Here is a 21393-nt window from a genome sequence, read left to right as displayed (position 1 = left end):
AACAGGATGCCCTAGAAAGTGATGAGCCACTAAATGACTTCAAGGATTTCCAATGGAAATAGGAGGGATTAACCTGAAAATCTATCCCTTGATAATTGAATAAGCGATTGACAAAAGACCCCCAGAAATAATGTATACAAACAGCCTTTCAAGAGGAAAATCAGTTTAGAGAAGAAAGAACTTCTCAGTGATCTATGCTGGCTTCAGCTGAACACTTTGGCTTAAAGAAACCGAGAAAGGGAGAGACTGTCACCTCCAGCCATGGAGATCAGCATCCCCCTGATCCAGAACCAGTAAATCATTCCGAGGGGACTGCCAACTCCAGCCAAGGAGATCAGCATCCCCCTGATCCAGGACCAGTAAACCATTCCGAGGAGACTGTCACCTCCAGCCACAGAGATTAACATACTCTTGCTTCTCCCTATCCATTTGTCCAATCAGGGACCAGTAAACCGTTCTCACCTGTGATGGGTTGTATGTCCTTTCTGCCTTTTTAACTGATGTATCGTATCTAAACTGTTGCTTCTTAATAAAATGCTTCAAAACACCTACGACTTCAAACCCCTTTTTGGGTAATCTGTAACTCCTGGACTAAAATCTTACACTTGACCATGAGAGTAACTGAAGGTACGAGAACTGAAATAATCTGGAGTAATGATGAGGTGTTATTTGTGGTTCAGTGTTTGCATTCGTATCTCTCAGTCAGGAGGCTGTGGGTTGAAATCCACATCTAGAAACATGAGTTTAAAATCCAGGTTGATATTTTGATGCAGTACTGAGGGAGCACTGTCAGTCTATGGCCCCATCTGTCCTCTCATTTGGGTGTAAAAGTTCCCAGGATGTTCTTCCAAAGAGCAAGGGAGTTCTCCCTGCTGTACTGCTTCATTTTTATCCTCAACAAACATCACTGAACAGGTTATCTGATCACAATCACATTTCTATTAGTGAGATCTTGCTGTGCACAATTTGGTGACAACATTTCATACATTACAACAGTGACTACACTTCAAAAAACTTAATTGGTTGTAAAGCACTTATGGACGTCCTGAAGTTGTGAAAGGTGCTATATAAATACAAGTCTCCATTAACAAAGGAGAAAATGCCCAAAAATACAACAGTTGGTAACAGGACACCAATCAGTCTCCTCTTATCTTAGAGAAATGAAGGACTGGGACACTGTGTTTGACACAAAGCTGATTTATTTAACCTATACCCAGAATATTAAACTCCAGCCCAGTTACAAGGATTACTAACACCAACAGAAACAAACTCTAACTTTCAAAATGAAACGGTTCAGTCCTGGATGTGATTAACAGCAACAATAACAGCAGAATCCAAGCCCTGCAACTTGTGAACTCGCTGGTGTGTCTGCAGGGTGGATGAACGAGAGAATCCCTTCCCACAGATGGGGCAGGTGAATGATCTCTCCCTGGTGTGAATGCGCTGGTGTTTCAGTCAGAGGGAATGCTGAATGAATCCCTTCCCACACACAGAGCAGGTGAACGGCCTCTCTCCAATGTGACTGCGCTGGTGAGTCAGCAGGTCCATTTTGCCTTTAAAGCTCTTATCACAGTCGGAACATTTAAAAGGTCTCATGTCAGAGTGAACACGTTGGTGTGAAGTGAGATGAATTCCTTTCCACAATCAGTGCAGGTGAACGGTCTCACCCCAGTGTGAATGTGCTGGTGTCTCAACAAGGTGGGTAACTGAGTGAACCCCTTCCCACACACAGAGCAAGTGAACAGCCTCTCCCCACTGTTAACTCTCTGATGATCCAACAGTTTGCATAACTGAGTGAATGCCATCCCACACTTAGGGCATGTGAATGGTTTCTCCCCAGTGTGAACTCGCTGGTGTAACTGAAGGCTGGATAACTGAGTGAATCCCTTCCCACACATAGCACAAGTATACGGCCTCTCCGTGAACTCGCTGGTTAGTCAGCAGGTTTTGTTTTCTTTTAAAGCTCTTCTCACAGTCAGAACATTTAAAAGGTCTCGTGTCAGAGTGAACGAGTTGGTGTGCAGTGAGGTTGGTTAGTCGAGTGAATCCCTTCCCACAATCTGAACAGATGAACGGCCTTTACCCAGTGTGATTGTGTCAATGAATTTCCAACGCAGTTGGTGATGTGAATCCCTTCCCACAGTCTCCACATTTCCATGGTTTCTCTGTGGTGTCAATGTCCTTGTGTCTCTCCAGGTTGGATGATTAGTTGAAGTCTCGTTCACACAGAACACGTGTATGGTTTCTCCGCACTGTGAATGGTGCAATGTATTTTCAGGCTGTGTAACTGGTTAAAGCTCTTTCGACAGTCAGGGCACTGGAACACCCTCACTCCGGTATGTATGTGCTGGTGTTTTTCCAGCCACAGGCAGAACATACAAAAAATTCTCCTTCCACGTTCAACTGCCAATGATATTCAGGTCCTGATGAATCGAGTGACTTTGTCAGATCTGCAGAATTTTTTGCAAATTACCTCCTTCTAATCCCTGGAAAAGAAGTTGACAGTGTCAGTATCACTATCAGCCCAGGATTGAAATTCAGAATAGGCAATTCTAGTTCCTACAGAAAACTCTTTCTTCTCTTGTTTCTACAAAGATGGGTTCAATCAAGGTAAAAGAAGTGACAATCAGCAACAAACCCCTAACAAGAATTCAGAGAACATTTCTATCTAAACCAGAATCTTGTTCACCGTGTCTATACCCTGTCTATCACTCTGTACCCTGATGTCCCCACCAGCTGATGAAGGTGGACACCACATGCTCCCTCTCCAGAGTTACTGGGGCACAGGCGAGACTGCGAAAGAGGCTGGCAGCTGGTGTGAAGCCATGCCACTGTCGCCACCCCGCACCCCCCCCCCCCCCCCCCACGCCCACCATATCCCCCGTCCATCTTCAATCTACAAATTGTTGTTTTAACCAAGACCAGGTTCAGGAGAAGATCCTCTAACTTACCTAGCCCCTCCACATTGGACAGGCAAAGATTGTAATCAAACACTGAGGAGCAGCCCCTTCAGGTAACGATACAGGGGCTGCAAACTCTCACAACGAATGTATGCATGGCCCATGGACTCCTCGAGGTTGCAAACATCACCTGGGCTCACATGAATGCAACGGACACTAGGACCCGGATGGGAACAGAGGCCGTGAAAGTCCGCCCATTCGGTTACGTCACCAAGACGCGAGCATTCTGCTCCCTGCTGAACCAACAGGCCGTTTCGTGGGAAGAGACCCGAAGCTGCAGGTTTGTTTTCGGGGCATGAGGCCTTCTGCAGGTGTTTAGAAACCCTCCCCTTCGATTCCGCATCCATTTTGGTGATACGACAGACAAGCGGCTCTCCAGAGCCATCATTGCGCATGCTCCAAACGATGGGTAGAAATGCGCGTGCGCACTGCTCTCCTGTAGTGGGGATAGGAGGCATTCACCATTGCGAGGGATGCTGGGTAATGTCCCCGCCACGGAAAGTCCTAACCAGTGTATAGAGATTTATTTTGATATGACGTGGATTTTTGAGCGCGGTGGTGTGGAAATCAATGAAAATCGGATCCAAGTTATACAGAAACCCGAGTAAAACTCTCCTTCCATCTTATGTGCATAAGCCAGCAGTTTTTCCATCCACGGGTCTTTTAATGCTCCAGGGTCAGGGAATCCAGCTAGAACTAGTTTGTGTACAAGGTGATTGCGTGGATCCTGAGCTGTGGAGGGATTTACACAAAACAATGGTAATTTTAAAGGTTGAAGGCATCGAAATTTTTACTCCATTCTGAAGACCAAGAATGTTACCTTAACTACTGAAAGAGAGAAAAAGTGAAACATTGTCCATCTAAATATTGGAAATAGGTTAAAAATGAGGGGGAAATCAAACTCCATATCTTTAACAGATATTGACATGGAAAGAGGGAAATGATTGACCTTCAGAGATCCAGTCCACTTGTGAATCAATCACCACTCACCAACACTGTCAGAGTTCAGGGGCTCAGAGGGAAAAAAAATTGCTGCTGTGAATCTAATTTGGGAAGTACAGTTAAAGAAACAGGATTCAATTTATAAACTAAAGTATTGAAATTCAACTAACAATAATTGTTTCCAATTAACATATTCATTTTGCCCAGCACTCGTGGGAAATGTTCACTCTTTTATACTATTCTATTTTTCTATGATTATGATGCATGACCTTCCCCTCCATTCTGTAACATATAAATGGTGAAGCATTCTACCCAGAATGTTCCATGTGGGTGAATATGGCCAATCTTCATCAGAAGGGCCGTAACGTACAGGTGGGGGAAGGCCCCACCTCTCCCGGAAGGAAGGGATCTGCTGGACACAGCCTCTCCCACCTTACAAATATGTGGGGCTTCTTCATATTGCAACATCCCAGCCAATTCGTAGTTGTGAGATTGCAGGAGAGTAATGTTTTTACTTAGGCTGGGAGAGTTTGATGGGACAGTGTCGAGGGCGTTTAACTCTCTATCGAAACCGTGCTGTACCTGCTCTGTGGCACTGTTTGATGTGGCATGTTGTGGGAGTTCTCTGTATCTAAGCTGGGCTGTACTCGCCCTGGACATGTTTAACGAGACGATTTGGAAGAAGCTTTGTTCGGCCTCTAATTCTCACACGTGTTGTACCTACCTTGGGAATATTTGATGGGAAAGTGTAGCGGGACCTTTACTCTGTTTCTAATACATGTTGTACCTGCCCTGAGTGAATTCCACATTGGAATAGGCAGTGAGATAATGTTATTCCTCTTCACACAATGTTTGCCTGAAAATCTCATATGAGAGACCTAATAATGTCTTTGTATTGAGTTCATCTCCTGACCCTGGCTCAGTGTCAAGAACATGCATTATCTGTCCTTTCAGATCATTGGTCTATTCATGTCCAATTTTATCTTCAACAGGACCTCCTAGAACCTGTTCTGATTGCAGATTCTTAGTTTTAATTTGTGTAAGTGCCTTTGCTATTGAGAAATGTTTAATAGAGTTATTAAAATTATTCAGATCTTCCTCACCTGGCTTCCCTCTGTCTACATTCCCCACCTTGAGGCTCAAGAATGTTCTTCCTTTTGTAGCTTCAAAGCTTTTCTCTTGGTCAGTGCAAACATTTCCATTATATCCTTTCTCCTTGTTACCTGTCTTTGAATTCTCTTCATCAACCAGACCATGAACGTTAGGGGACTTAGCATCATCGGTAATACCAAGAGGAAATTAGAGGCAGTTATTATCCAAGTATGTTGTTCTGTATTTCACACTATTTGCTACGGGGGCTGATCACCCAGTGTAACAATGGACCATACAATATTAACAGTAAGAGGTGGAATTTAATGTGTTTATTTCTATCCTGATTGTTTTAAAGTCTGTTTCTCCATGGAGTATGTGTAATGCATTGATAATATAAAATGTCTCATCCTACTAACCACATTAATCACTTTATGCTGTTGTGTTGTTGAGTTCCTGAGCATGTCTGGGATTCATTCCTCAGAGCAGGTTCACCATGCATTTCAACATGTTAGTTACTTCACATGTAACCAATCACATCTACACACTCACACCAGTATCCCAATATCATGCTACACATGCCGTCTGATACAAGCCATTCTTGACTTTCAGGTAATCTTACCAAAAGATCAGGAGGGTGTCTGACGATCTTGACTTATCTCCCCATTGCAGGGTGCAATGCCTCAGGTACTGACCAGACAATTAAATGCATTTACCTTGAAAAGTTCAGAGGCAAGAAAACTAAAATCTCCAAGAAAAGGCTTTCAACTTATTAGTCTCATTTACACTTTCCTTTCTTCCACTTAAATGTACATGGATACAAAATTGAGCTATTTTATTGACCTATACCCAGGATGAGTTCTTCCAATTTCCATTTGTTCATATGATTTTCTCTATCTTTTACTCAAAGTGGGCCATCCCATTAATTATCATTCTATCTCATTTATGAGCCCTGGAGGAACTTAACTGTCCAACTCAATATTCACGTAATATGGTGTTTTTACATCAGAGATAGAAATACTTACAATTCTCCCATATCTCCCGTTCTCAAGTACTTTGTCTTAAAAGGTAACAAATGGGATAAAGCCAAACCATTAAAAGGCAAAGTCTTTAGTTCAAATTGTCACAGTGGAAAGGGTTAACTATTCTGCTTGTTTGCGGAAAGGTTGGAGCAAACATTCTCAAATGTGCACAATTGTATCAACTTTACATAACTTTTCTTTTCAGATCAAAGATGAGCCAAACATGATTTTTGTTTCTCCAATTCTTTTGGTATTTCTCACAGCTCTTTTGTTCTCTCTTCAGATTACTGTTACGATCCCAGCTGACGTTCATACTGGACAATAAGATCCCAGAGTGAATCCTGGTTTGACAGTTCCTAATTTTCTTTGAAGAAACCGTGGAGGAAAAGTCATCAACAGGAGTCTGTTGACGAATTTCTAACGCAAGGAATAAACTATTTATTAAACAAGAAAAAATGAACTATATTATGCCAGACAAATAATGGGAAAGATCTCAATACCAACACAAGAAGACACTTCAGACACACACTATTCCTTTACCCCAACAATATCTTTACAGGGAAGAGTTACCACGAGATTGACACAAAAGCTTCTCGCTTCGGACTGCCACAGTTGCAAACAATTTTCTTCCGGTGAAATCCTGAGCATTCACTCGATGCTTATCACCCAACTTGTATCTCTCCCTGAAACACCCAAAAAACACATTCTGAACTCTTTGCTTCTTCAACTGCAAAGTGAACAAATGAGTTCCCTAAACTCTATCTTCCAGTAGCATCTCTGCTAAACTGATCAATTTACTGAGTTCTATTAGCTGATTATTCAGTTAACTACTGTCCCCAAGAGCCTCAGAATTTTTCTTATCAGAGAGCTTAAAATTCCTGTCCTCTCTCTCTGACACACTCTGAACACTCAATGACAGATGCGACCAAAGCAGATTCCATGGATTTCTCAACACCCCACCCAGACGTTTGTCACATTGTGAGCCAATCAATCCCACAGAAACTTTGTCTTTCTCATGAGGGTTTCTGATCTCCACATCTGAAGACCTTGCCTTGGAATTCTTTCCAAAAGTATTCCGACTCGGGCAGTTTCAACAATGGCCCACCTCACAGGGTTTTAATCTCTCCTTCTGAGATTCCTTTCCCCTGGATTCTCGAGCACACTCAAGCATCACATTCCAAGCACAATTTCAGATCTTTGGCTGTGCCAAGCAGAACACCACTGCTTCAAAGAGGTACCCAACAGCCCACAGCATTGAGTCACCAACCTTCAGCTGCCTTCTCGGATCTTCAGGGCTTCTCTCAAGCCCAATTCACTATAAGTCTGCTCACTGCAGCTCCTTCTTTAACTCTGAACCTATTTCTCTGCTCCTTTCCTTTACCTCATTCAAGGGGATCTATTCCTGTCCCCTCTCTTCATTCCTTACCTGGAACTACCTTTTGGGACCTCTCCCTGGTTTGGGAGCTTCTCCCTGTCCCTGTCCCAAGTCCTGCTCCCTGGGACACCTCCAAGATAATGGTGCTCCGTTTCAGGTCATCTGACTTGCATTTCCAAACTGAACCAACAGAGATGAGTTGAGGTTTCATCACACACCTTTTCAAATGTGTAATATAACTGAAGAAAAATGAAACTAAATAAGTTAGCATTGAAGTTTCAACCTTCTTAGACCAAAAAGAGTCAAAGAGGGTGGAGCTTCCCACAGCTTGTCAACTCCAGCTCATAATTTCAAGGCTGAAGCTTATCTTTAGGGAATCCAACTTTTCAGTGCCTTTGATAATTCTACAAGTAAATTGTGATTAATGCTACAAGGTTTAATTTAATCAGTAATTGTAATATTTCACTTTTCTCAGCACAGAAGCTGGCAGCATTTTAAATCCCAATTGTATGCTTCTCTTGTAGCTGGTGTATGGAGAAGATCATGTCCACTGTAGATCCGCCAGCACAGAAACTGCACTGTGCTTCTGGGTACACATGACCGCAGTGAAGGTCTTCCCTATGATACTAAGGAATGAGATACCCCTGTAGTTGTTGCAATCCCCTCTGTCACCATTGTTTTTGTATATTGTGATGAGTTTTGCATTACGCATATCTTGTGGAACAGATCCTACTTTTCAGAGAAGGAGGTGGTCACAATATCTGGGACTTCCTGTGCCTGAGCAGTTTGGTTAGAACACTATCCTTGCCGGGTGATTTACTGCTTGCTAAGCAATAATTGGCCTGTTCAAACTCAAATGATGCAGGTTCCTCATCCAACGCAACCATGATGGGAAGCTGCAGGAGAGTCAAATGGAGACTGAGAGATGTACGTCTCACAGGAGTACAGCTCACAGTAATGTTCAACCCAGTGGGATATCTGTTTACTTCTGTCAGTGAGTACGTCACCATCCGTGATTTCAGGGGTCAACTTTGGTGATGGTCGGACCAAGCACCCTCTTGATCCCATCATACATAGCACATACATTTCCACTGTCACAGGCAGTTTGGATTTCTTGATATAGGCTGATCCAGTGTTTATTTGCACAGGATCTCCCTGTCTTTTACATGACTGTCTTGACTACTTTCAAATTGTGCAGTGTTCTAGCTGTTGGGTTTATGTTGTGCATCAGGTAGGCTTTGCTTTTTGCTTCAATGACAGATGTCATCTCAGCTGAATAGGTCCTAAACCAGTCTTTGTTGAGGGTTCCACCTTTACCAAATGTTGCTGCTGCTGTGTCAGAAATGATTGAATCAGCGACTTCCAAACTTCATCAATATCAATGTTGATTGATGAAGCTTTTATTGATGTGCCTGTAAAATATTTACTGCTTTGTTTAATGTTCCTTATTAATTTAACCTCATGATGAAGGTGTCACTGAAGAATGTGCAAGTCAGTAAGAATTGTCAGCAAGGATTAATCAGCACTTTATAACAAGAGATGTAAAAAATGGAACCTTTGACACCAAATTATAGATTTATATAAATTAGGATTGAAGTAACAGTTCATAATTTTATTGTAAACTTGTTCTTGAGAAGAGTTCTTGTATTAAGGGGTAAGATCACAAATGGTGCTTTCAAAAGGGTCATTGCAGCCCCGAAAGTCAGTGACATCTCCAGAATATTAAACTCCAGCCAGTTATAAGGTTGTGAATATCAGCAAAAACAAACCTAATATTGTCGGACTATCAGTCCTGGGTGTGATTACCAGCAGCAATAACAGCAGAGTCCAACCCCTGTAATCACTTGTGAACTCACTCGTGTCTCAGCAGGTGTTGTGACTGAGTGAATCCCGCCCCACACAAGAAGCAGGTGAATGGTCTGTCCCCGGTGTGAACTCGCTGATGTGTCAGTAGTTGGGATGACCAAGGGAATCCCTTCCCACACACGGAGCAGGTGAACGGCTTCTCCCCGGTGTGAGTACGTTGGTGTTCATTGAGGTCGGTTGACTGCCTGAAACTCTTTCCACAGGAAGTACAGCTGAATGGATTCTCCTTTGTGTGCATTCGATGGTGTGACTGGAGGGTGAATACCTGAGTAAATCCCTTTCCACACACGAAGCAAGTGAATGGTCTCCCACCCATGTGAATCCGCTGGTGTTCAGTGAGGATGGATGAAGACTTGAACTTCTCTCCACAGGTTGTGCAGCTGAATGGCTTCTTCTCAGTGTGAACTCGCTGGTGTGACGGAAGGCCGGATGACCGAGTGAATCCCTTCCCACACACAGAACAGCTGAACAGCTTCTCCCGTGTGTGAATGCGCTGATGGATTTTCAGCCGGGATGAAGAATTGAATTCTTTTCCACAGTCCTCACATTTCCATGGTTTCTCCATAGTGCTGCTGTCTTTGTGTCTCTTAAGGTTTGAGGATCAGTTGAAGCCTTGTCCAGACACACTGAACACATGTACAGTTTATCCCCACTGTGAATGGTGTGAAGTTTTTTCAGGCTGTGTAACTGGTTAAAGCACTTTCCACAGTCAGTTTACTGGAACACTCTCACTCAGGTGAATGTGTGTCTTGGTGATTTTCCAGTCACACTGATGTTTGAAACATTTCCACACAGACTGAACAGGCAAACATTTCTCCATCCACATTGAAAGGCTGATGATCTTCAGGTCCTGATGAATCGAGTGACTCTATCAGTTTATGCTGTGATGTTCGGTTTGAGCCTCCTGTCTGTAAATCCACCCGTTCTAATATCCTAGAAAAGGATTTACAAAACTCATCACTGTAAATACAGGACAGAAATTCTGAACAGACAAGTCTTGTTTCTGTGGAACATGTTTTCCCCTCATGTTCCTGCAAATCCTCATCCCACACACTCTCCCTTCTACCGTGCTGAAATCCAAATCCCAGAGTGACCAACCTTACTGTATTTTACAGAATTGTCCCCTATTTGAGAGTCAGTTATTCTGGTCTTCCTGGTGCCGGAACTCCGTTTTGTCCCTTAAATTGGACCGGTCAATGGGACTAGCGGAATAATATTTCGGCACAGACTAGAAGGGCCGAATGGCCTATTTTTCTGTGCTGTAGTGTTCTATGGTTCTGGTCGCTCTCCATACAGAACCCTGTCCCCCACTGTTTCTGTGCTCCAACAGCTCTGGCAGCCAATTCACCGCATCACCCCCCGCCTCAGGCAACACCCCACCCAACAAACCCCCACCCACTCGTATGGACTCCCAAGGCAGGCTGTCCCTCAATTTTCTTCCTGTGATATGGTCATCCTGCCAAACCCTTCATACCATATCCACCATTCCTTTCCTCACTCCCAGTTTTATCCCTCTGTCTACTCTGGCTGGGTTCTGTTCTCAAATACCTGTGTGGAAAGTGAGAATATAATCGATGAATCAATCATTTTCTCTCCTGGTCACTGGGCCCCTGAAGCCCCGCCCACTTACTGTTGCTTCAGCAAGAAAGTAAAAGACCCGGAGCAACAAACGCGGGTCCTGCAGGTTCTTATTGGGAGTTTGGGGCCTCCAGCGGGTGTTTCTGAATCCTCCCCGCCCACCTCCCAGGGTTTCCTTCCTTCCCACAGATCAGATTCCTCATTGATTTGAGCCCAAAGTGTAACCTCTTATTTATTGTCCCCCCCTCCCCCATCCTCTGATGTGAACCATCCTCCACTCGCTGACCCAGGATGGCGGCCGTTAACCTGGGCCTGTTCCCGGGAGGGAGAAGCCCCGCAGCTGCACACCAGGCGCTGATAATTATTCATAACGGTCACTCCAGCTCACAATGCCCGGGCAGTGATTGACGGCAGGTACGGACCAATAGGAATAGGGGATGGGGCTGTAGGACCGAACGAGAGCGGTTGGTCCTCCAATCGGACTGAATGGGGGGGCGGGGCTGAGCCCATAACTCCATCATCCCTCATTGTCTCCGCAGGCGCCCCGGCTGCGCACTGTCCCCGATAAAGGTGGCGGCCGTTAACCCGGGCCTGTCTCGGAGAAAAGCCCGAGAAGCTGTCGCCCTTTCAAATACTGTGCCCAAGCTTCGTATTCGGGGCTGGAGGCTTACACGAGGTGTTTATGAAGACTTCCAACACACCCGCCGGCTCCTTTCCTCCCTCCTGACCCACCCGGCGGTAACTCACCAGCTGAGAATTTCCACACAGCCGCTTCAGTCATCCGCCATCGTCGGCAATGCGCATGCTCCAGCTCACAATGCCCATCATCAATAGGTAGATGGGGCAGGGTTCGAGGACCGAGAGGGAGCGGCTGGTCCTCCAACCAATCGGAATGAATGAGGGGCGGGGCTGAGCCCGGATCTCCCTCATTGGCTGAAACTCTGCATCATTTTGAAAGATTTGTCTCAAACTCCAGGAGAAAACTGGACCTTTCTGTTTGTGGCTTAAAACAGATGAAACCCTGTGGGTGTGGAGCAAATATTTCAACATTTGTTACTGAAATGTGGGAACATGATGAAACAATGGACACAATTCAAGGGCTGACTTTGAGGAATAACTGGGCAGACAGGGAATGTCACCATTGGAACAAGGAGAGTCTCTGGTTTCAATAAATGAACTGGAAGAAGGGTTAGGATAGGTTAGGGAGAAGGTTAATACTGTCATCATTCAGAACAACAAAGAATATAAAGGAAGAACTGATTTCAAAGACAAACTCTTGTATTATGTATGGATGAGATATGCTGAATAAGTTTAAAAGGGGTTTTCTATATTAGACAAAATCTAGAACTCAGATGAGGATATGGATTGGTGTTCGGTGGGAAGATCTGGATCAGTGTTTTACTCCAGGAAGCCTTAAAGTCAGGGTGACAGTATTTCAGAACAGATTTCTGTGATAGCAGCAATCCCATTGCTAACTGTCAGTATGACCAATGGAAGTATTTAAAGTGGAGACCAGAGGGGTGCTTAAGGATGATGTACACAAGGAATTTGTGAACTATCTGAGGATAACAGTGTGCGGAAAGGAAGGGATGTGGAAAGGAGCAGACATTTCATGTTGTTCCAGGCGAAGTGGGTCCTAGTTGTGTCGGAGTCAGGTTTTACACAGCACAAGGTCAGCCTGTGGTTTCACCCTGGATGAAGAATCTCTGAATGGTACCATTCAAATCACTCGATGGGATTCTCTGAGAACCAACATCGTCTGCTCAAAGAGAGGAAGGTTTTGTGTTACAGCTAATGAGAAGCAGCATACACACTCAGAGACCTACACACAAAGAACCATATGCTCTCTCACACACAAGCACACACATCCACATGTGCACAAACTAACACACACAGCCATCCTCCCCCCACCCACCCCCGCACATTCTCACATGGAACAGGTCCTGTGCCATTGGATGGACACTTGCCACCCTGAATAAAACTGGGGATAAAGTATTGATGTCTGTAAGGGCCATAATATTAGATAAATCCAAGTAAATATTACTCTTGACTCCCTTGTAGATCAAAAATCTGTCTAACTCAGCCTTGAATATATTCAATGACCTGGCCTCTACTGCTCTCTGGGGTAGAGAATTCCAAAGACTGACGACCCCCTGAGAGAAGAAATTCCTCCTCATCTCTGTCTTAAATGGGAGACTCCTTAGTTTTAAACTGTGTCCCCTAGCTCTAGATTTCTTCATGATGGGAAACATCTGCTCAGTATCTACACTGTCATCCCCCCCAGAATCTTCTTTGTTTCAGTAAGTTCACCTCTCATTCTTCTGAATCCCAACAAGTATGGGTGCAACCTGTTCAACCTTTCCTCATAAGACAACCCCTTCATCTTAGGAGTTGGCCTAATGAACCTTCTCTGAACTGATTCCAATGTTAGTATATCATTCCCTAAGTAAGAAGACCAAAACTGTACAAGTACTCCAGCTGCTGTCTCACCAATGCCCTGTGTAGTTGTAGCAAGTTCCCTACTCCACCCCCCTTCCAATAAAGGCCAACACTCCATTTGTCTTCCTCATTACTTGCTGAACCTTCATGCTAATTTTTCATGATTCATGTACAAGAACACATGAGGGAGTGGTAGAGGCAGGAACCCTCACAACATTTATGAAGTATTTAGATGACCACTTGAAATGCCATAGCATACAGGGCAATGGGTCAAGTCCTGGAAAATGGCCAGCACAATCACAATGGGCCCAAGGGCCTGTTTCTGTGCTGTATAAGTCTATGACTCTATGACTATGACTCTATGACACCCAGATCCTTCTGTACTGCAGCATTGTGCAGTCTCTCACCTTTTAAATAATTTTCTACTTTTATATTCTTCCCGCCAAAGTGGGAAAGCTCCCATTTTCCCACATGATGCTCCATCTGCCAAATTTTTGTCCATTCAGGTAACCTATCCATGTCCTTCTGCAGACTCTTGGTATCCTCCTCACAACTTGCTTTGTATCATCAGTGATTTTGGCTACAATACAGTCAGTTCCTTCATCCAAGTCATTATTAGAGCCGGCTGCTTTTGTCTTCTTCAATTGTGGGTGATATTGGTCCCCATTCTCCTGGACACTGAATCCATCTTGTTCTAAACTGGGTTCAATGTCAGACAGTTCAGGGAGTCAGGAATCATTCACCCCTAGACCTACACTGACAGACAAAACTGCAGACAGTTCTCAGTAAGGATTCCTCTGGTTCCTCACTTTAGTCAGTTGTCTGGACCATTAGTCAGGATACTGAAACCCACCTTTCTTACAGTCCACTCCTGGAGGCCCCATCCCTGAGCCTACAATCTTCAGCAGGGTCAGTGGTGGAGTTCCACAGCGGGAGTGATCTCAGAGTAACTATCAGGAATGCACCCTTGGGGATGTTCCAAGGCATATGGTTTTAGTTATCCTGGTGTCTTACACACACACACACATTAATAAAACAGGGAGTTTCTGAAAACACGCTGCAGGTCCTCCTTTATTTGGAGATCAAATGTCTGCTGTATGATTGTCCCAGAAGTTAACAGGCTTCTGTGAATCCTCCAGTTAGATGTTCCCAGTTTTAAATTGGTTTATTTTAAATGTTTTAACACCAGCTTTAAAGTGCTAGATTCAGGACTGCCACAAAAACACATTAAATCTCCATGGAATAATTACCACAGTCATTCTCTTAAACTTAAACCTGCTGTTTCACTTTTAGTCAGAAACAGATCACAACTTTACACCAATCTCTGATTTGACAGCACATTTCCAGCATTCACCGTTGTTCTTCCTGACTCTAAACACAGTTGTGAAGGAGCCTTCTGTTCCGTGTCTAGGAGCTCTGAACCATGGAAGACAGCGGCTGGGACACATTTCTTACATACCCCAGGATTAACCCACATGGGGACTTTGTCGTCAGTGAAGAGAGATGAGAAAGACCCTGTCAGTGTGACCCTGAAGGACTGTGTCCAGGCTGAAGTTCTGTTCCTGCCGTATGATCTTACCCTAGCTTGTCCTTTCTGAGTTCCAGCCAGGTGATGTTAAACACTCAGGTGGGAAAGACAAAAATCTACAACGTGTTGAAAACAAAGCTGTTTTATTTCACATTTATCCAGAATATTAAACTCCAGTCCAATTAGCGAGGTTATTAACATCATCAGAAACAAGCTCCAACTGTCAGAGTAAAAGCATCAGAAAGTTCTGGTACAGAAAAAGGCCATTTGGCCCATCGTGTCTGAACTGGCTGAAATAAAGCTATTCAGCCAATCCCACTTTGCAGATCTTAGTTTGTCATCCTGTATGTTCCAGTAATTCAACTGCATATCCAAGTCTTTCTGTTAAATGCAATGAGGGTTTCTGCCTGTACGACCCAATCAGATAGTGAGTTCCAGACTTGCACCACCCATTGGCTGAAATGATTTCTCCCTCCCCCTCTCATTCCTTCTGCCAATTATTTTAATTCTAAACTATACCCTCCCTCTGGTTATTGATCTCTCTGCTAAGAGAAAAAGGTCCTTCCTGTCCACTCATTCTGGGCCCCTCATAATTTCATACACATCAATTAAATCTCCCCTCAGCCACAGAAAATAACCCCAGCTTATCCAATCTTTCCTCATAGTTGAATTTCTTCAATCCTGTAAATCATAAATCTCCTCTGTACCCTCTCTGGTGTGAGAATATCCTTCCTATAATGCAGTGTCAGAGCTGTACTCAGTACTCTAGCTGTGCTCTAACTAGTGTTTTGCACGATTCCAGCATAATCTCCCTGCTTGTATATTCTAGACTTCAGCCAAGAAAGGAAAATGTCCCAAATGCCTTCTTGACCACCTGATCTACCTGTCCAACCACCTTCAGGGATCTGTGGATATGCACTCCAAGGTCCCTCTGTTCCTCTACACTTCTCAGCATTAACCCATTAATTGTTCATTCCCTTGTCTTGTTTGCCCTCCCAAATTCATTATCTCACACTGCTCCAGATTGAATTTCATTTGCCATTTTCCTGTCCATCTGACCAGTCCATTGATATCTTCCTGCAGTCTATGGCTTTCTTCCTCATTGTTAAACACATAAACAACTTCAGGATCACCTGCAAACTTCTTACTCATGATCCCCACATTTAAGTCTAAATGATTGCTATAAACCACAAAACTGTGGAGCCCCACTGGAAACAGGTATCCAGACATGATTCAGCACTGGATGTGATTAACAGCAGCAATAACAGCAGAATCCAACCCCCACTGTCGCATGTGAACTTGCTGGCATCTCAGCAGGTTGTTTGACTGAGCGAATCCCTTCCCACACACGGAGCAGGTGAATGGCCTCTCCCCTGTGTGAACACGCTGGTGTGTCAGCAGATTCTGTTTACTTTTAAATCTCTTTTCACAGTCAGAACATTTAAAAGGTCTCTGATCAGTGTGAACAAGCTGGTGTGTAGTGAGATGGGATGACTGAGTGAATCTGTTCCTGCACAAGGGGCAAGTGTATGGTCTCTCCCCAGAATGAAATCGCTGATGCTTCAGAAGGTTGGATGAATCAATGAATTCCTGCCCATACTCAGAGCAGGTGAACGGCCTCTCCCCAGTGTGAACTCGATGGTGTCTCACCAGGTGGGCTAACCGAGTGAATCCCTTCCCACAGATAGAGCAGGTGAATGGCCTCTCCCCAGTGTGAATGTGTTGATGTTTCAGAAGATCCTTTTTGCTTTTAAATTTTTTCTCACAGTCAGAACAATGGAACGGTCTCTGATCAGTGTGAACAAATTGGTGTGTCAGAAGGTGGGATGAACAAGTGAATCCCTTCCCACACACGGAGCAGGTGAATGGTCTCTCCCCAGTCAGAGTGCGTTGGTGGTTCAGTAAATCCTTTTTACTTTTAAAGCTCTTCTCACAGTCAGAACATTTAAAAGGTCTCTTATCAGTGTGAACAAGTTGGTGTGTCAGGAGGTGGGATGACTGAGTGAATCTCTTCCCCCACACTGCACAGGTGAATGGCCTCTCCCCAGTGTGAGAGCGTTGGTATATCAGTAGATCCTTTCTGATTTTAAAGCTCTTCTCACAGTCAGAACATTTAAATGGTCTTTGATCAGAGTGAACCTGCTGGTGAGTCCGGAGGGTTGATAATGCATTAAATCCCTTCCCGCATTCAAGGCAGGTGAATGGCCTGCCACCAGTATGAACATGCTGGTGTGTGTGGAGGCTGGATGACTGAGTGAATCCTTTTCCACACACAGAGCAGGTGAACGGCCTCTCCCCAGTGTGAATACGTCGATGAGTTTCCAACTCAGATGGGTAATTGAATCCCTTCCCACAGTCCCCACATTTCCATGGTTTCTCCATGGTGTGGGTGTCCTTGTTTCTCTCCAGGTTTGACAATCAGTTGAAGCCTCATCCACACACAGAACACGTGTACAGTCTCTCCCTGCTGTGAATGGTGCACTTTTTTTTCAGGCTGGTTAAAACTCTTTCCAATCATTGCACTGGAACACTCTCACTCATGTGTGTATGTCTCAGTGCTATTCCAGTCACAACGTTGTTTAAAATCTTTCCTTACAGACAGACATTTCTTCTTCCAAATTCAAAGGCCGATGATATTCAGGTTCTGATGAATCGAGTGACTCTATCAGATCTTGACATGATGTTTGGTTTGAATTTCCCATCTGCAAATCCAACCCTCTGAATACCCTGTAAAAGGAGTTTACATTAAAATACTCAGAATATTCAAAAAAGAAAGGCCATTCTGTCCAACGACTACGCTGGTTTTTATACACCACATGCTTCTCCTCCCATTCCATGCACCTCATCTCATCCTTTCAGCTTATCTTTCTATTCCCATTTCCCTCACGTACTCATCTAGTTTCCTTTCAAAATTATCTCAATGGTTTCCTATGAGTTTCACATTGTAATCACTCTCAAGAAATTTCAAGTGAAAACATTCTCTCCATATCTACCGCGTCCAACCCATTGATCATTGTGAAGACCTCTATCAACTCACTGCTAACTCGTCCATTTTCTAAAGGAAAAAGAAAGCTCCACCCTTTTCAATCTTTCATAACAGAAATATTTGTTCTGGTTTACAAAACTCATCACTGTCAATCCAGGATAGAAATTGAGAAGAGACAAACATCTCTCTTGGTTTTAGTTTGCTGGGTGTAAATCCTCCCCTTCTAACCCCCTGTAAAAGGAGTTTCCAAAATCCATCCCTGTCAGTCTAGGATAGAAATGAACACCATTCTCTCCTCCTGCTGTCAGGGACAGGGATTACTGCGCATGCGTACTGCTGCACATTGACCCTAGAAAGATGGCGGCCGTTCATTCGGGCCTGTGACCGGAGGAGGTCGGCAGCTTTGCTCGATTTGGTGCAAACGCGGATCCGGCAGCTTCTCATTCGGGTTTAGAGGCCGATACCTAGCGTTTATGAAGCATCCAGTACATTCTCCGGCTCCATTCCTCTCCTCAGTTACGCTGTTTCTCACCTTGTCCCCCCATCCTTCCTCCTTCAACTCCCGCAAGCCCCAGTCTGCAGTCACAACGACATTGCGCCTGCGCGCAGGGCGCCAGCCTGATGGGTGATCAGGTGGCACCCTTCCTTCATTCCGATTGGTTGGAGGACCAGATTGTCCCGCTCAGTCTTCCAGTCCCGCCCACTCTTCCTATTGGTCCGGAGCTGCCGTTAATCACCCGGGCATTGTGACGGTTTCAAACGCTGAGAGCGGCCACAGACTCAAGCCTGACTTGATGACTCTTGGCAGCATTTTCTGTTCGGGAATTAGAGCTAGAGATGGAGTGTCTACGGAGAGGGAAACAGAGTAAATGTTTCAGGTCGCTAAATTTTTATCCAAGCTGGAAGAATTTAGAGATTTAGTTGTTTTCCAGCATGTACGGAGTCAGGGAAATGAGAAGGGGAAAGGAGAAAAGAACAAACGGTCTTGTGATAGGATGGAAGGCTGGAGTGATTAAATGATAAAGCAGATGATGCAAGGCAACACTGGGTGATAAGGAGACAAGTAAATAAACTAATGGGACAACTGAAGAGACAAAAGACAGGCCCAGATGAGATATGAATGATAACAGCAGAACAATTACAAGCACCTACTGTCTGAAAAAATGGGAGTGGTGGTTATGATCCAAAATTGTTGAAATTAATGTTGAGTCCAGAAGGTTGCAAAGTGTCTAATCAATGATGAGCACTGTTCCTCGAGTTTCCTTTGAGATTTATTGGAACAGTGCAGGAGGCTGAGGACAGAGAGGTCAGAACTGAAGTGAGGCAGAGAACTAAAATAGTAAATGATCAGAAGCTCAGTATCACGTTTGCAAACTGAATGGTGATGTTCCACAAAGCAGTCACTCAATTTGATTTAATCTCCTCAGTGTAGGAGAGATGGCATCATGAGTAATGAAAACACGATGCTAAATTGCAACAAGTACAAGGAAATCACTGTGCCACCTGGAAAGCGTATTGATAGCTGGGAATGTAGGAAGGGAGGAGATGAAAGGGTGGGTGCAGCATCTGCTGTGCTCACACGGAAATGATACAAAATGATGTTCATAAGAAGACCAGAAATAGGAGCAGCAGGAGAACGTATGGCCACTACACCATTAAATGCTCTTCCTCCTTAACTCCACTTCTCCTCCCTATCTCCAAACCATTGATTCCCCAGTATCTAAACGTTCATGGATTTGCATCTGGAATATATTCAAGACAGAGAATAATTTGCAAGTGCTCCTGATCACTGCTCGGCAATCATATAAACTGAACTTTAGTCTGGCCTAGTGTCACAGCACTGAAATCTTGTCTTTCTCTGACATGTTATTCTTAATGTCATAATTGACAGATTAAGAGTAAAACAGCCACCGTTTCACTGTAAGGAGAAGAGACAACTTTGTAATTACTCCAGTCTGGCTCATTAGATCTGGTTATTCCATCCCATTTTATATTCATCTCATGGGAAAATGAGTAAAATACTGAAACATACGCGCTTTTGGGGACAATGGTGAGTTTGCTGCTCAGATTAGCTTAGGTCTCCATATTATAAGATAGAACTAAAAGGACTGGAGAAGATGCAAGAAAAAAATACTAGAATGATGCCAGAACTGGCAGGTGACACCCATTAAGAAAGACGGGACAGGCTGTAAATGTTTTCTCTAGAAAAGAGAATGAAGGATGACCTGATCCTTTAAGACTATGAAAGGGTTTGACAGGGTAGACAAGTGGCAGATGTTTCCACTTGCAGACAGAATGAGAATAAATATCATTTAGTCGCTAATAAATTTAATATGCAATTCCAGAGCAACATTTTAAACCAGAGATTAAAAACAGAAAACATTGGAAATACTCAGCATATCTGTGGATGGAAACAGAAGATTAATATTTAAATCTGTGCACAGATGCAGTCCAGTTCTGATGAAAGATCATGGGCCTGAAATGTAAACTGTTTCTCTCTTCACAAATGCTACCAGAATTGCTGAGTATTTCCAAAATTTTCTGTTTTTAATTAAGATTTGAAGCATCCACAGTATTTTGCTTTTCTTTAACTGGAAAATGCTGAAATGAACTCCATGTGACATCAAGAAAGAGCTAAAGACACTGGATACTGCAAAGGCTATGGGCCCAAACAATATTCCAGCAATAGTACTAAAGACTTGTGCTCCAGAACGTTCCACGTCCCTAGCCAAGCTGTTCCAGTACAGCTACAACACTGGCATCCATCTGGCAATGAGGAAAATTCCCCAGGTATTTCCTGTACACAAAATGCCGGACAAATCGAACCCATCCAATTACTGCCCCATCAGTCTCCAGCCCCAATAATCTGTTCATTGACGCCCAGTTTGGGTTCCGCCAGGGCCACTCAGCTCCTGACCACATTACAGCCCTGGTTCAATCAATGCCAAAAGAGCTGAACTCCTGAGGTGAGGTGAGAGTGACTGCCCTTGACAGCACGGCCGCATTTGACCGAGTGTGGTATTAGGTAGCCCTGGTGAAACTGGAGTCAATGGGAATCAGGGAAACCTCTCTGCTGGTTGGAGTCATACCTAGCACAAAGGAAGATGGTTATGGTTGTTGGAGGTCAGTCATCTTAGCTCCAGGACATCACTGGCGATTGGGCCTCGGACACTACCTCAATTGCTACATCAATGACCTTCCTTCCATCACAAGGTCAGAAATGGGGAGGTTCACTGATGACTGCACAGTGTTCAGCATCATTTGCGACTCCTCAGATATTGAAGCAGTCAATGTTCAAATGGAGAAAGACCTGGACAATATCCAAGCTTGACTGACAAGTGGGAAGTAACATTTGCAACACAAGTGCTAGGCAATTACCATCTCCAACAAGAGAGAATCTAACCATCACCCCTTTACATTCAATGGCATTACCATTGCTGAATCCCCCACTATCAACATCCTGGGGGTTACCATTGACCAGGAACTGAACAAGATTAGCCATATAAATACTGTGGCTACAAGAGCAGGTCAGAGGCTAGGAATCCTGTGGCAATAACTCACCTCCTGACTTCATCATCTACAAGACACAAGTCAGGAGTGTGATGGAA

At 44.1% G+C, this 21393-nt stretch overlaps 1 protein-coding gene across 3 annotated transcripts; it reads right to left on the bottom strand.

Moving 5' to 3' along the window:
- Window positions 1–8973: 8973 nt before the first annotated feature.
- On the bottom strand, window positions 8974–11634 carry LOC144698220 (uncharacterized). Of its 3 annotated transcripts, none has more exons than XM_078570198.1 (2): window positions 11580–11634; window positions 8974–10187 (listed from the first exon to the last, which is right to left on the bottom strand). In XM_078570198.1, exon 2 carries the CDS (start codon window positions 9817–9819, stop codon window positions 9241–9243), a length of 579 nt encoding a protein of 192 aa, XP_078426324.1. In that variant the 5' UTR covers window positions 9820–10187; window positions 11580–11634; the 3' UTR covers window positions 8974–9240. The 3 variants fall into 3 exon arrangements, with proteins under 3 accessions (XP_078426324.1, XP_078426326.1, XP_078426323.1); XM_078570200.1 differs by having other exon boundaries at window positions 11565–11615; XM_078570197.1 differs by lacking the exon at window positions 11580–11634 and adding an exon at window positions 11534–11564 and having other exon boundaries at window positions 8974–10214.
- Window positions 11635–21393: the final 9759 nt, after the last annotated feature.

The sequence above is a fragment of the Cetorhinus maximus genome, chromosome 23, assembly GCF_964194155.1.
Source record: "Cetorhinus maximus chromosome 23, sCetMax3.hap1.1, whole genome shotgun sequence".
Taxonomy (NCBI): domain Eukaryota; kingdom Metazoa; phylum Chordata; class Chondrichthyes; order Lamniformes; family Cetorhinidae; genus Cetorhinus; species Cetorhinus maximus.
Note: the sequence above shows the minus strand (reverse complement) of the source record. Positions and strands in the feature narration are given on the sequence as shown.